Source organism: Hyla sarda, chromosome 6 (genome assembly GCF_029499605.1).
Source record: "Hyla sarda isolate aHylSar1 chromosome 6, aHylSar1.hap1, whole genome shotgun sequence".
NCBI classification, from domain to species: Eukaryota; Metazoa; Chordata; class Amphibia; order Anura; family Hylidae; genus Hyla; species Hyla sarda.
Window position 1 is genome coordinate 124,651,351 of NC_079194.1, and position 16,076 is coordinate 124,667,426.

The 16,076-nt window shown below is 40.9% G+C and overlaps 1 protein-coding gene across 7 annotated transcripts in view; it reads left to right on the forward strand.

The window, feature by feature from the left end:
- The window catches only part of SLC6A6 (solute carrier family 6 member 6), a 345,728-nt gene that overhangs the window by 281,059 nt on the left and 48,593 nt on the right, over positions 1-16,076 (forward strand). For 6 of the 7 annotated variants that reach the window (XM_056524916.1, XM_056524917.1, XM_056524914.1 and 3 more), the window contains 2 exons: positions 12,935-13,171; positions 13,606-13,740. In XM_056524916.1, the coding sequence (XP_056380891.1) occupies positions 12,943-13,171; positions 13,606-13,740 (364 nt within the window). In that variant the 5' untranslated portion in view covers positions 12,935-12,942. Of the gene's footprint in view, positions 1-10,566; positions 12,686-12,934; positions 13,172-13,605; positions 13,741-16,076 lie in introns of those variants that run through there. The other variant, XM_056524921.1, reaches the window with a different exon arrangement.

Sequence of the window (16,076 nt, forward strand, 5' to 3'; positions counted from 1 at the left end):
ACTGTTCTTTCCTACATACAGCAGGGTATATTCAGTAATGCTAGTGTACAGTATACGGTTGTATCTGGTGTAGTTCACAGGTGCTTGTGCGGACAAGAAAAGTAGCTAAGTATTTTGTATATCAGTCATCTACAGAAAGATATCTGAATACATTTTAATTGTATTACTGGAGATAACCTGCTGCTCTCCTAGATCTGGATCACACACAGCTCCATGCATACATATCCCCACGACCTCCTGCCCGCCTGGCACAGTTACCAACATTATCTCTACAGCAATAAAGAGCTTGATACTGTGTGTCCTGTCCCGTGAATACTTTCACAATATAATGGATTATAATATAACATCTAATGGGACAATATGTGATAATCTAGTGTAAAACAGTTTACAGAAATGTCTAAAGTATAGTATAACATAATATATTTACAATAGTATAACAGTAATATATAATAGCATAAAATAGTGATTACACAATGTGTAATCCTATAATAATAAATATATGGTAAGATAGTCATTTAATACGAGTAGTTGTGTAACAGGGTAAAATTATATAAAGGGTTTATATTACGTGTATAGTAATATATAATGTACAGTGATGTGTAATGAATAGTAGGATATAGAATATAGAGTAAAATAATATAACCATAATACATGTCTTGTATAATGTATGGTAATAAAATACATAACGGAAAGAGATAATACGTTTTATTAACCGTGTCAGCCCACCTGTAGCTGGCGCTGAACTGGTATAACTGGTATAACAGGGGGACAGGCTGAACATCTGTGGGTTCCAGGAAGGATTACTAGTCCCTGGACACCTCAGAGGCTAAAAAGTCCTGCCGGGACCTTTTGGTTCCTTGTCAGTGTAGGTAAGTGTTCTGTATATATTATGAACATTGCACATAGATGAAGCCCCTTTAGGCTAAGTTTCCACTTGGTTTTTTTTCTGGCAGTTTTTGGATATCTGCCACTGCAGTTTTTGAGCCAAAGCCAGAAGTGAATTCAAAAGGAATAGGACATATAAAGGAAGGACTTACACTTCTCTTCCCTTATGGATCCACTTCTGACTTTGGCTCAAAAACTGCAGTGGCAGTATTCCAAAAAGTGGGGTACTACGGTGAAAAGCTTTTTTTTTTTTTTTTTAACTGCAACAGCTAGAGGCACCCTTGTTGGGAAACACTGACATAGACAGTGATTACAGCTCCCAGCAGATCTTTATTACTTTTATATGTAAGAATTGCTTTATCTGTATTAGTTATCTACTTATTTATCTTTAATCCTCACTTTTTCCTATTTTTGGATGACATTTTGGGGGCTTTAGAACCAATTACCAGGTTTCCATAGAGTTCTGGTCTCAACATACGATGGTTTCAACATACAATGGTCGCCCTGGAACCAATTACTTTGAGGGACAACTGTATATGCGTTCTGGACTTCTGTGAGGACTAGAGGTCACAGCAGACCATCAGACCCTGCAGTTCACTCTTGTTCTGGGTGTCTGACAGTATCCAGTAGGAAACACGATTATGAATACAGATATGCCAAGGCATGACAGCAAGTAATAATTCTACAGCATAGAACGCTTCTTGTTAACGAATAACAATGGGACCTCACACATTCAGCTCTGCTACATCTGTATGTTGTTCCTGCTGTGTACAGTACATATATTAAAGCAGGAGTAGAGTCTGATGTGATTTGGGCTTCATTGGAGAAGAAGTATCATGGTTCCCTTCATACCAATAATAGAATTATACCAACTGACTTACTCCGCTGTTTAACAGATTTATACAGTTAGATATGAATTAGTCGTGTATTATAAATACACAAAATAGTGTCGGCATCTGTTCTTGGTTCTTACATCGGCAGCATCAGTAGGGGTATTGTGCTGTATAGTGCTGGCTGTGATGAAGCAGAGCTGAGTAAGTCTTGAGGCACAACTTTATAATAATGTAGATAGAAGTTAGGTAGCCAGTACAATGGGGGACAGTATGTGTCCCCCATTGCAGCTTGTTCTGCTAAACAACGGGGAGGACATATCTGGGGTCAAAATGTGTTGTGAACAGAATATAAAGGATTCCCTAATAAAAGACGTTATTAGAATGTTCATATAAATACGTGGTCTCCAACCTGAGTCTCTCCAGCTGTCTGGGCATGCTGGGAATTGTAGTTTTAGCAACAGCTGGAGAGCCACATGTTATAGACCACTCATTTAAATGATTAATTTGGCTCTGCTACCTCATCTAGTAGGTATGATATACAAGGAAAATGTTGTTCTGGATACAGGGTACAACTACTATATTTACTGCAATTAAGGGCAGTGAGAATGTCTTTTTGCAATGAGCTTACAGTGCCACACACTGGATCCTAGATCTTAGTGCCATCACCGTATTGCCACTACCTTCTGCACCGTTCATTCAGTTTACTATGAAACTCAACACTGTGTTTGTAAAGGCTGACAGTCCTCCAGTGATATGGGGGCGCTGTATTGATTAGTCATGATAATGGTCACATTACAGTATCTGGGAATTTCCTAAGATTATTGCCATAAAGTTGGAGTTCAAAACAGTAGGGGAGTGGAAAATGGCATTTAGTGCCTTTTTTTTTTTTTTTTTTTAACATGTACGGCTCTTGGTTTACATTTTGGGGTGTGGCGACACGTTTATACAGTTATGTGGCGACACATTACAGTTATAATGGTTGCCGTATAGCTTACTAGCTTATAATTTCCAGCCATATTTGGAATTATTTCAATAGTTGCAGTGTCCTTTGGAATTTTACAGTATTCTCCATTTAGCCTCATGTGTTAAGAAATTGTTCAGCCACGGCAGACAATGGCCGGCATTCATCATTGTAGGTATAAGTGAAGCATTTTTGTACACTTTTTGGGTGCTGGTGATGTGTAGGAGTACCAAATTTATTAAATGGTCGCAGAGCATTTGATACATTTTGTGCAGGTCACATTTTCTGAAAATTCTCTCTTCACATACACCAAAAAGCTAAGCGAAGTCTGGTTTTATGCCTTTTTTGCACCTTTTGACAAAAAGGCGCAGTTCATAAAACCCTTCCATATCAAGTGTATTGCCAAAATCAGTGGATTGCAACTCGAAATCAGCAGAAATGTGTAAACCAAAGGGCGCAAGTAAACCCTGCTTGCGCCTTTTTTGTGCCTTTTGTAGACACGAAAAACAGTCTAAAGACAATGATAAATGTCAGCCAATATGTATGTATTTTGCGCCATTTCTGGTGGTTGCATTTAGAAAACCCAGTAACGTTCATGCAAAGTTCTTTTGAATTTGGCAAAGGACTTTAGCAGGGGTCTTCAAACTGTGGACCTCCAGCTGTTGCAAAATTACAACTCCCAGCCGTTGGCTGTGTGGGCATGCTGGGAGTTGTAGTTTTGCAGCACCTAGAGGTCCACAGTTTTGAGACGACAGGCTTATAGGGGAAGATTTATCAAAACCTGTGCAAAGGAAAAGTTGCCCAAAGCAACCAATCCGATCACTTCTTTCATTTTGTTAAAAATGAAAGAAGCGATCTGATTGGTTGCTATGGGAAACTGAGCTACTTTTCCTCTGGACAGGTTTTGATAAATCTCCCGCATAGGGTCGAGGGCTTGAGGCCTATAGGTTCCAAAGGTGTGATGAGTGTGAGAGGATTTTAGACACGATTGTCTTTCCTCATGGCAGAAGACATCAGATATACATAGGGGGAGATTTATCAAAACCTGTCCAGAGGAAAAGTTGCTGAGTTGCCCATAGCAACCAATCAGATCGCTTCTTTCATTTTTGAAAAGGCCACTGAAAAATGAAAGAAGCCAGCTGATTGGTTGCTATGAGCAACTCAGCAACTTTTCCTTCTGACAGGTTTTATAAATCTCCCCCATAGAACCTAGTGTGAGAGGAAGGAGGAAGTGAAGGACACCATAATGGCTGTGCCACGGCCCACAGATTCTATCTCAGTTGTTGGCTGCTTTACATTTTTACTGATATGTTTAAAGCTACATATTGGCGACATCAGGTGCGACCAGTCCATTTGTTGTCATGGAAACCAGTATGCTCTCCCACTCATTGGTGTTTTTAAGTGATGACTCGCTCACAAAAAAAAAGTCTCTTCCATCACTGCGGCTGATTCATCTATATGTAGCCAGTATCACACTTCATCATTGTAAGGCTGGGTTCACACCACGTTTTTGCAATACAGTTCCCGCATCAGGTTTTTGATTAAAAAAAACGGATTCCTCAAAACCTGACTAAACTGTATCAAAACGTGTGTACAAATTTTTATCTGTATACGGTTTGAAAAATGATGTCCAGTTGCAGCCGTTTTTTAAGAAAAAAAAGTATACGTTTTGAACTTTTCACTCCATTATGAATAAAGTTTCACTTGTTTGATTGAAATTCCAGGAAAAAAAACTGTGGAAAGTCAAAAACCGTATGGTGAAAATTGGATGGAACCGTACGCACATACGGTTCTGTACGGTTTCCAGTGACTCCCTTGTTAAAAAAAAAATGTATACGGTTTAATACGATTTTTCACCTGAACCAAAAACCGCGGTAGGCCACGGTTTTCTGTCCGGAAAAAAAAAAAGTAAAAAACCATATGGTTTGAAAAACGGAGACAACCGTACACAATATGGTGCATACGGTTTTGAATGGGTAGTCTATGGGCACGGTTTTCTGTACGGTTGCACACATTTTTTTATGAAACCGTATGCTGAAACCGTATAACCCACCCTAAGGTGAAAAGTCTTGTAACTCTCAAGAAGAAGTAACTCTCCACAAGATCTTTGCTTACTGTCAGTGATTTGGAGCATTATTTTGGGAGATTTATCAAAAAAGTGCAGAGCAGTTGCCTATAGCAACCAATCATATTGCTTTTATTTTTGCCATTGGCAACGGCACCACTTTTCCTCTGCACATAGGATATCCCTCTAGACCAGTGGTCTCCAACCTGCGGACCTCCAGATGTTGCAAGACTACAACTCCCAGCATGCCCGGACAGCCAAAGGCCACTCCCCCTGCTCTATGAGCTAGGCCGTGCAGTATACACGTGCAGTATTTTGCGCCATATTTTGCTGCTCATTTTCTGCAGCTGATTTTGCTACCCATTGACTTTAATAGGTAGGAGAATATGTAGCAAAATACGGCTCGTGTGACCCTACCCTTAGGGATTGTAACTCTGAGCGCTCCGGTCCCTGCCCCTGTACCGGAGCGCTCGCAGCGTCTGTCCCAGGGGAAACTCCGTCTCTGCCCATGTCGGGGACGCGGTCCGCGTTGCGGGATGTCCCCGCGCACGTCCAAGCTCCACTTACCCATGCCCGCTCTGGTCCTCTCCCCTGCTCCCTGCTCACGTGTCCCTGCACTATAGGGCGCGCGCGCGCCGGCAGTATAAGATTTAAAGGGCCAGTGCACCATTAATTGGTGCCTGGCCCAATCCGTAATTGGTCACTCCTATAAATGTATCCTGTCCCTTCCTGCCCTTGCCGGATCTTTGTTGCCTCAGTGCCATAGAGAATGCGTTCTTGTGCATTTCCTTGCCTGTTGCCGATCCCGTTGCTAACGACTACCTCCTGAGAACCCGTGCTGCTTGCCCTGACTTTTGCTACGTCTGGCCACGCCTCTGCCTGCCCCTTCTGTACTTCGCCTGTCTCAGCTGCCAGTGAGGTTGAGCCACTATCGGAGGATACGACCTGGTAGTTACCGCCGCGGCAAGTCCATCCCGCTTTGCGGCGGGCTCTGGTGAAAACCAGTAACTGCTTAGAACCGATCCTCCGGTACGGTCCACGCCAATCCCTCTCTGGCACGAGCCCTAAGGGTGTATTCACAAGTACAGTATTCTGCCCATATTTGATGCACAGGATTTGAAGCTGCATATTTGATTCTGTGTTCAGTCATTTAGTGTACATTGAAATCTGCAACTTTAAATCCTGCGCATCAAATATTCGCAAGATACTGTACGTGTGAATATACCCTAAGGGTAGGGTCACACTGAGCACATTCTATGGCTTATCTGTGGCCAGGTAGCTGTGTATGTCCGCTCATAGCATGAGGGTACACTGTGTCTAATATGGGAAATCCGCTGCTACTAGCGCGGACACACAGACCTACCCAGCATCAGATACCTTGCTGCTATCAGTGCATCCGCAGCATGAAATACACTGTGTATACGCTACATGTCACTCTACCCATATACTGTAAATAATTTAAACTGTCAGTATATTAGAAAGGTGCAGAACTTACAAGAAACCAGATGGTTATCTAAAGGAGCGGGGCCCTTTAAATAAAGTTCCCTCCATGTATTGCTGTGTCATCATGTTTCATCTCAGCTGCTTCTTCCCCCAACAAGGTTTTGTTTCTGTGAAAATAAAAAATAAAAAAAGCAGCCGATTTATATTGAAAAGGGAAGTGGTTTTCATTTCACTGCGCTACGTGCGGCTTGTCACTGTGTATGCTGGGCTGGAAATTTCCATTAGACACTACATTGAATGCTCTTTATTATAGAGTAAAATAGTAACACTATAGGGCAGATATACCAAGCAAGGTGGGCAAGAATTCTGGTGCCCCCCAAAACACATTTATTATATATTTTAGACACTTTTTGCATTTAAGGGCATTCATGGCGTCACTGGCAGGCGTGGATGATCAAAGTCTGATCGGCTCCTGACAGCTCATCTGCACTCCTGACGGTTGTCACTGGGGCCTGGCACTTTGTGGCAGCAGGCTGCCGCTGAAGATCTAAGGGCAGGGCTCCTAAGCCATTCAGGGTAACTGTATTTGTCCTCCATTCTTCGTGGTAATTCCCTGACTTGTTGGAAACATACACTACACAAAGATGATGTGAAAAGTGCCTAAATAATAAATATTGTTTGGTTGCTCTTGCTACATTCTGCAATATTATTTATTTCCTGTAATAGGTTGTGTAGCAGTGTTTATTGGCAATTTCTGCAAAACAATTGTAGTGTCACATTGACACAAACTATGCATGCAACAGGAAAATATCTCAACATTATGTAAGTTCTGCAGTGTATTGTACAAATAATCAGATGTTCAAAAATGGAAAAAAAACAAACAAACAAGCAATGGTATGGTGACTAGAAATGAGTGAATTTACTTGGTACACATAGAAGGAGATTTATCAAAACCTGTCCAGAGGAAAAGTTGCCCAGTTGCCCATAGTAACCAATCAGATCGCTTCTTTCATTTTTAACAAGGCCTCTGCAAAATGAAAGAAGCGATCTGATTGGTTGCTATGGGCAACTGGGCAACTTCTCCTTTGCACAGGTTTTGATAAATCTCCCCCATAGTATTTGTTCCGAATTTCACAAAAAATTGGATTTATTAAAATTCAAATATTTTGTGATTTGTTTTGGACTATCCGCTGTTCCTATACACTGAGCAGCCCAATTGTAACTGACAATGTTGTATGCATCTCGGCTTATACTCACTACATTGGCTCTCCACCCGGCTCAGCAAAATGTGTATCACTGCTTAGTGTACAGTACAGGAGCAGGGACTCCTGTTTTTGACAGGAGATCCTGCATCTGTATATACTTTGTGTGGTCATTGGCAGGGAAATCCTGGCACTTCAGAATCATAATCTGAAATTAACTAGAGATTCACCAAATTGGTCCAGAAACAAATCTTAAGAGATTAGCTCATCTCCTATTGTGACATCCGGAAATGGCCACCCAATAACAAAGTAAATGCCAGGAAAAAACCCAGTGATACACAGTGATTGTCAGAACAATAAGAAAAGTTATGGGTATTAGAATGTGAAGCCCCCCCCAAAAAAAAAAAACCTGTGAGGGAATCATTTTTTTCTATTCCACCTCCTTTATCATTAGTATTAGTTTCCCATATTAAATTAAAACAACTTGGCCCACAAAATTAAAAGTCATAATGTGACAATATTGTAGGAGAAATATTAAAAAAAAATAAGAAGGCCCTAGAAGGTAAGGATAAAAAAATGAAAACTGGTTGTTGTGCTAAGTGGTTGCACTCATTATAAAATGATCTATTGAAGAGAAAAGACATTTATTTACTGAGTATGGTACGACCTGTTGTGTGTAGCAATGTGCACATCCTCCTAATGCGCTTAGTACTGGAGGATGAACAGTCATTCTTGGCCCTCTGTTCACTGGAACTATATAACCAGCTGCCAGAGGGGGAAGGAGACAGATTTTAGCCAGAACCCACCCCCAGCAGCAATGGTTGGCAGCAGTATCAAGACACATAGAATAAAAAAAATAATGAAAAGGATATATTTTTTTATTGTGAAAATTTTAATTACAGCTAAAAAAATCTATATAAATAAAACTCAATGTGTGTGTGTAAATATGTTTTCCATCATCACTTCTAAACGGCTGGAGATATTTTGATGAAACTTGGTACACGTTACTTATGTGTCAGATGTATGTAGAAATATAGGATAGTTAAATTAACCCTAACCCACCCATTTTTGTGAGGGTTGTTTTTTTTTTTTTTTCCCCTAAAATCCTATGCATGTCTATGGGACTTCCAGTACCTTACTCCATAAGCTCTTCGTCTGCTGGTGAGTGCGTTGATCAAGCTTGCAAGCTATGCCCACCACAAGCAACAATTTTCTGCCCTTTTCGTGTAGGCCAAAAACACTGTTTTCGCTTGATACACCCACATCACAGGTCTTCCCACCACAATCTCTTCATCACAGCTCATCCTTACCTAATGACAAGATATGAATATAAGGACGAGATATGTGGTTGGCATATGAATATAAGGACGGATATGAGGACAAGAGCATCATTGTTGCTTTTTCTCTCCCACATGGTTTAGGTTGGCAATGCAGGTACTCTGCTAGTAACATGTTAAAAAAAAAAAAGGAAGTTGAAGTGGTGAATTCCTGGGTTTTATTTGATTTATTTGTTACTTACTGTCATACAGTGATTAGATATTAACAATAACATATGAGGGCAGGCTCACCCAGCTCTTAGACCTCTAAGTAGGTCATTGACCATTACTGAGGTCAGATGTTTGGCACACTTGCTGTGGTCTGTTATGTCTCACTAGGGAGCCGGACATGCCCTTGACTCATCCAATTGACTGTGCCCTATTAATGACCTCTGTGATTGGACCATTCCTTCCTTGATGGTTTTATGCTTCAACAGGGGTCCTTGCCAAGACCATCTTGCATAGCACTGGGGACCATCAACTGTTATTCACTCTGGGGTGTCTGTGTCCAAAATTGTTGTCGAGGAAGAGGAGTAGACTACCAGCTTCTTCAGCCAAATGTTAGCAATCTGTTGCTGTCTTCCTGTGGCTGCAGGACTTGTTGCCTAGCTGTGGCTATGGTTGGGCCTACTTCTTAACCACCAGTGATGACATTAGTCAGTGCTGGATCTACGCACCCAATAAAAGGCATTTGTATATGTAGCTTTTTCCATCATTGTCCATTGGCTTGATCTGAAATCTCCTTATCTTCCCCCTATATCCAACTTTAAAGTGGGATCATTGATCAGCTTTTTTACATGTTGTTATATAATTTTCATTTTATATATATATTCTTTTTTTAATCTCATGTTTTAGTATCTTTATAATATATGGAGTTTTTTAGGGTGTTACATTAATATCATCATTTTTTTTCATGTAATTTTTATCCCATTTATCTGCATATAAAATATGTAGCAAATCTGAATATATATGCAAATATACATTTCTATAGATATGCAGACTAATGAGGAGTATTCTATATACGCAAGCATACGTTCCTATAGATATACAGACCAATGTGGAGTATTCCATATATTACTTATTTCCACATTATGTATCTATATTTTATACACAAAAATCTCATTAGTGTATGTCACTCAAAGTACTTGACAGCGCGCAGCGCTGCAGTCCACCGAGTCGGAGCCCACTATCTTCAAGCGCTGCGATTCTGCGAGATGGCTGAGTCGCCAACAGCGCTCTTTCCAGCCAAGATAGCCAACACAGGGCGCAAAGACCAGCGCTCACAGGAAGGTAAAACTTCATCATACCGGCATCCGTTTACAGGTAACACGGCTTACCATAAGTAGAGGCATCTACTCCCGGATCGGTGAGCATTCCTTATATTGATAAACTGAACTTACTGCATTCTATATACTTACCATATCCAAGGACAAAACGGAACTCCACTAACACTAGTATCGCCATTATATGCATACTAGCTATTAACTTCCCCACAGAACATTTTGCGTATTTCATATTATCTATGCTATGATGGACTAGTCTTATTACGTGTACGGTCACATTTTTATATTATACTATATTTATATTATTTTTATAGCGGTATCCCATCATTGCATGCATATATACCATTTTGTTATATTTATACTTGTGGTAGGGCCTTGGGGGTGTAGTGTAGTTGGGGTGTCGCTTCGGTATATGAGGGGTTAATTTAACCCCTGTCACTCGTGATGCCAGGGTGAGGGTTTATACGCTGAGGTAAATCTTCGGCCTATCGCCACCCTTCCCAGAAACGATAGGTGCGTGTTTAAATGAATGAAGGTCCACAATAGGGATGAACTTGAACTTGTATAAACTTTACTGAAGTACTTGCGGTACATCCAATTAACAGCAACAGTCTTAGCAATACAGTCTCTATGTAGTACGGCAGTGATTGACAGATGCCGCGGACCATTAGCTTATCCAAAAGGTTATTAGAATTAGGAGTGATGCAGAGATCCGTCCGGATTTAGGGGTCTGTTTAGGTCCGGTGATCTTGCAGAGTTAACAGGGATTGAGATAACTCACAGTTTTGTAAGATGGCCGTTGCCCCAAGGCTTGGGCCTAGGTACTGCTGATGACAGCTGCGCAGATCCTCCTCCATCAGCAGCCCACGAGGAAAAGAAAACGTGTTTAATGGCTGCCGCTCCCTTATATGGGCAGGGGCAGGGCCGTTTTGGATTGGTCCGAGTCAGCTGTCACTCACCGTTACAATGCATGGTGGGCGATCACCTAACTTCCTCCAAAGGTCCTTGAACCATAAAACCATAGAGTTTTGGAACGCATCACATGACCCACAGGTCCTGTGACACTACAACAAGGTAAGTATTCATTATATACATATATACACTTAGAATTTGAATAATTTTAACTGTTAAAGGGGTGACAAGGGGCTAACTATAGATGAGGACCCCATCGGTAACTAAGGACTCTGACTTTGGGGACCTCACCACAAGGTAACAGATGCAATTTGGTACCAAGATACCACATACTGTTATAGTGGTGACCCTGACGACCCACAAGGGCCCTGTGAGTTGCAGGTCACAGTGTATTTTTATGTTATTTTTGTATCAATTTATGCATGCTAACATTTGTTTTACAATAAAGAAATCATTGGTTAAATATCCATGGCCTTGAGCCCCATATTTTATATTGTAATTTACCCATTTTTTAGACACCGTGGGTATAGGTGTCAGTTGGGTAGCTGGGGTCTTCATTGGTGATTAGCCTGACAGGAGCCTCTCCATATCTATATATTTATTGATCTAACATTGCACCTGTTCTCTGCCAATGCATACTGCTGCACTTATATATTATGGGACCTGGGGCCACCACCAAGAAGCTTCAACCTTTGTTAGAAACGCTCTGGCAGCAGAAGTGTTAATGACAGGCAGATCTGCTAACACTTCCTCATTGTAATTATCATTAATGAACATTTCTTTGGCTGTCGGGTTATTTGTGTGTACATCAATAAAAGTTAATTGTGTCTCTCGGGATGTGAAGATACAGGAGCAAAGCCACCAGATATAAAATACTCGGCGACTAAAGGTGAACAGTAAGATATAATCTGTGGTGCCAGATATTGTATCACACATCGTGGCGGTTGCTGTTCTCTCCAATGTAGCAGATTTTACAATTGTTCAGACCATTATTGGAGTATCTGACAGATAACCAGCACTTGTGGCCCACATAATGGTACATATGTGAGCAAACTGGTTTTGTTAGTTTTTCTTAGTTTTTCTCATCAGAGCGACATTTAACAAGGCAAAAGATGTTCTGTCAACAAATATGAACAACAACAGTTACATTACAAGATGGTCGTTGTTGTCATGTGATGTATGGACTGTAAGTGATCACATGAGTCAGTCACAGCAGCAGTATAAATCTTTCTCCTGTCCTGATAGTATGCTACAATGTATCAGTTTGTATGAGCTCCTAATAGAAGTGGGAGAAGGGAACAGACAACTTCTGTGAGCAGATCTCTGCCTTGCAAAAATGGTTGTCCCATAATGAGCGATCACCAGTCATCCCCTTACATAAAGGGTTAAAGTTAGTGTTGGAAAATAAATCTCAGTCTGTTTCCCTTCCCCATGGTACTATCTGGGCACTAAGGGCACTGACTCCTTGAGTCGCAATGTCACGCACAGAGGGTGAGTAACACACAAGCAGATGTCTCCACGCCTGGGGCTTTTGCACAGCAAAATAAAAAGCCTTACATCTTTCCGGCTTGGAGAAAAATCAGGGGGAAGGTTAGAAAAAATTAGAAAAGGAGGGCACCAGATCACATTATTTGTCTGTGCCGGAAATTCAGTTTATATTGATCATTCCTGGTAGAACAAAGTTGCAGTAAGGCTTACACTCTCATGGAACATTATGCAGCAGCTGCCTCACAGTTGCATTGTAAAGCATCCACTGGTTCCAGCAGCAGTCTCGACAACTAAAATGTAATAAGGCATCTATCCAGAGTTCAAAGATCGAGTTGTTTTCTTTTTTTGTGTGTTTTATGCATGTTTTTTGTTTTGCTTTGTGTTACAGTTGTATGCAAATGAGGTCTTTGCTTGTAATTTTCAAGTGTTTTTAAGTGCTTAGGTGCAAAAAACATAAGTTACTGTTCTGTTAGAACTCAGACCGCTGCCTTCTATCGGTCAGGATTTGTGTATATCTCAGTCCTTGTCACCTCATGTTTCCATTAGGTGCAAAGATGTCCAACAAGGAAAAACTACAGTATTTGAAGGACTTTCACAAAGACATCCTAAAGCCCTTTCCAGGCAAGAGTCCAGGAACACGTCCTGAAGATGAGGCAGATGGGAAGCCCCCACAGAGGGAAAAGTGGGCCAGTAAGATCGACTTTCTGCTGTCAGTGGCTGGAGGCTTTATTGGCCTTGGCAATGTCTGGAGATTCCCGTACCTCTGCTATAAGAATGGGGGAGGTAAGGGTCACACAAAGCGTTGCTCATAGACACACCTTCCTATGCTTGCCGTCTTGTTACAGTGTATTCCTCTGCTGTTAGTTTGGAGTCCAAACAGCTGAAAATAAGGGCCAAAAAAATGAGTGCCTGTGGGAACAGTTTTTCTAGCTTTCCACTCAGGTTTTTTATGGGCATTTTTGGGGGGAAAACTGCCACTGCAGTTTTTGAGTCGAAGTCAGAAGTGGAGACAGCTGGAAGGAGAAGTATAAGTCCTTTCATTATATTTCCCATTCATTTTGAATACACTTCCGGCCTTGACTCAAAAACTACAGTGGTAATTTAAAAAACAAAACGCCAGAATATCTTGTGATGGGTGGGGGTCTCAGTACTGAGATCACAAATGATCAAAACTTTTGACAAGACAGCTCATTTTGCTTGTCTTATTTATTTTCCAGGTGCCTTTTTAATCCCATATTTCATTTTCCTGTTTGGGGGTGGTTTACCCGTGTTCTTCCTGGAGGTTGTTTTGGGACAGTTTACATCAGAAGGTGGAATCACCTGCTGGGAGAAGATCTGTCCAATCTTTACAGGTAATACTGTTACCACAGTGACATTCACTCCTTTGATGTGACTTAAATTTAATTCTCAGAATCTTGAAAGGACAATGACACGGTGACACTTGGGGTACAAAACAATAACACACGGGCACTTGGTAGTTCTTAAAAGATGTAAGAAGTAATAAAAAAAATTAATGTAATTTCTTCTCATGCAATGAAGGAATTCTTGTAGCACATTTACATTTCATAATAATGTGATTTGGTAGTCGTTATTCTAGTGAAGTGAGTTAGTGAGACATGACATAACTACTATCCAAATGGGGGTAGTGGGAATCTTATGAATGCTGTAATATTACAGTGCCAAGACCTGTGCCAGAACAAGGAGCTATTCTGAGCCGTCCTGTGTCAGTGCAGCTTCCTAATGTTGCTGGGTGCTGTCCAGACAAGGCCTCTGGATCGGGGATAACTTTAAAATATGGTAAAACCCCTTTAAAGAGAATCTGTCAGCTAGTTCACCTGCACTAAATCCAGTATACATGCAGGTGAAGAGCTGTAAAATTAGGTGTTACTCACTAAAAAATATCCAAAGATATGTGACCAAAGTTGCTTTTCAACTTGAAAAGTAAATTGCGTTTGGTGCAAAACACTTTAGTATACCTCCTATCAAATAAATGCACCAGACGTGAAAATATAAATAAAATAACAAGCTTTATTAAACATTGATAATAATAAAAATAAAAAACATAAATAATGAGAATCAGCAATAGCCAGAAAAATGTGTAATGATCTAATAAGGACTATTCTCTTAAAGGTTTGCCATTACCAATTAAACATATACTGCAGAACAGCACTGGGACATTAAGCACACATAGAGAAGGCAAACAAAAAATACTCCCTGACGAAGCGGGTAGCGAAACGGCGTAGGGGTTGTGTGTGATCTCAGATGTGAGTATAACGTGGTGACTCCGGATGCACTGTGGCAGCGTGTTTATCCTCTCTTCCCTTCCGAGGGCTGGTGTATTTTCCTAGTGCAGTGATGTTGCTGTTGATGTACTTGTTAATCTTTTCAGGTCTCATACCAACGCACTTTTTTCTCTAGGTTTCTCAGGCTCCCACAGTGCACCAATAGATCACCTGTACACGTTGTCTCTCTTCTCTTATTATCATTTATTTTTTGTTTGCCTTCTCTATGTGTGCTTAATGTCGCAGTGCTGTTCTGCAGTATATGTTTAATTGGTAATGGCAAACCTTTAAGAGAATAGTCCTTATTAGATCATTACACATTTTTCTGGCTATTGCTGATTCTCATTATTTATGTTTTTTATTTTTATTATTATCAATGTTTAATAAAGCTTGTCACTAAAAAATATGTTCACTAGGTGCTGTGTTATACTTGTAAATAGTTTAATTCCTAATGTGAGGCAGGGAGCTGGCTGGGCAAATTCCCTGTCTCCTACATATTCCTCCACCCCTTCATTATTATGCTAATGTAGCCGCAGGTGAGTGCACAGAGAGCATAGCGCATGGTCTTCATTACCATAATAATGAAGGGGCATGGTAAACGATGGGTTATGTAGGAGACAGAGGAACTCGTCCACCTGGCTTCCTGCCTCCAATGCGCGTTGTGGCACATTAGAAATTAAACTACTTCCAAGCATAATGCATAGTCCTAGTATGTTGGGGCTTTTGCTCAACTTCTTCCTCAAAGCTGGAACTTTCCTAACTTCTCTCCTCTGATGCACTCAAGTTAGGACTACGCTGAGTTGTGTCCTGGACTGACTGCTTAGAAAGAGCTGACTTTGCATCAGACTTTCCTGGACTACTCTCCTCTCACATGGAGAGAGTCCAGTATTGCACTCATCTGTCTTTCTCACCCTACACTAGCCTGATCCTCTTCCTCTCAGTAGAAAGGCTGGACTAGTGCAAACTCCTACCTCCCTTCTGGAAAGTTCCTAGTTTTGTTTGTGTGTGTTAACCCTTAGTGCTCTCACCTTGTACATAATAGTTACAACATCATGACATTAGTGCTCTTACCTGGTATATAACATTAACAACAGCACAAACAATATAAAACCTTATAAATGACAGTGAATGTCAGTGTAAAAGACCATACACTTAAGAGACACATATGAAATGCGGCATTTAACATAAGACACCTAGCCACAGCCCCCCCCCCCCCCCCCACAGGGTGAGACTGGTGAGACTTGCCATGCTTTCCTGTAATACTTCTTCTCTGATGGCTCACTTTTGCACTTTTGGGTTTTATTTCCACTTTATCTATGTGGGTGTCTTGTCAGATCTTCCATTGTGTGGAGTAACAATAGTTTATTATGTTGCAGGATGCGTGGTGTGTTACATCACTATGCAGT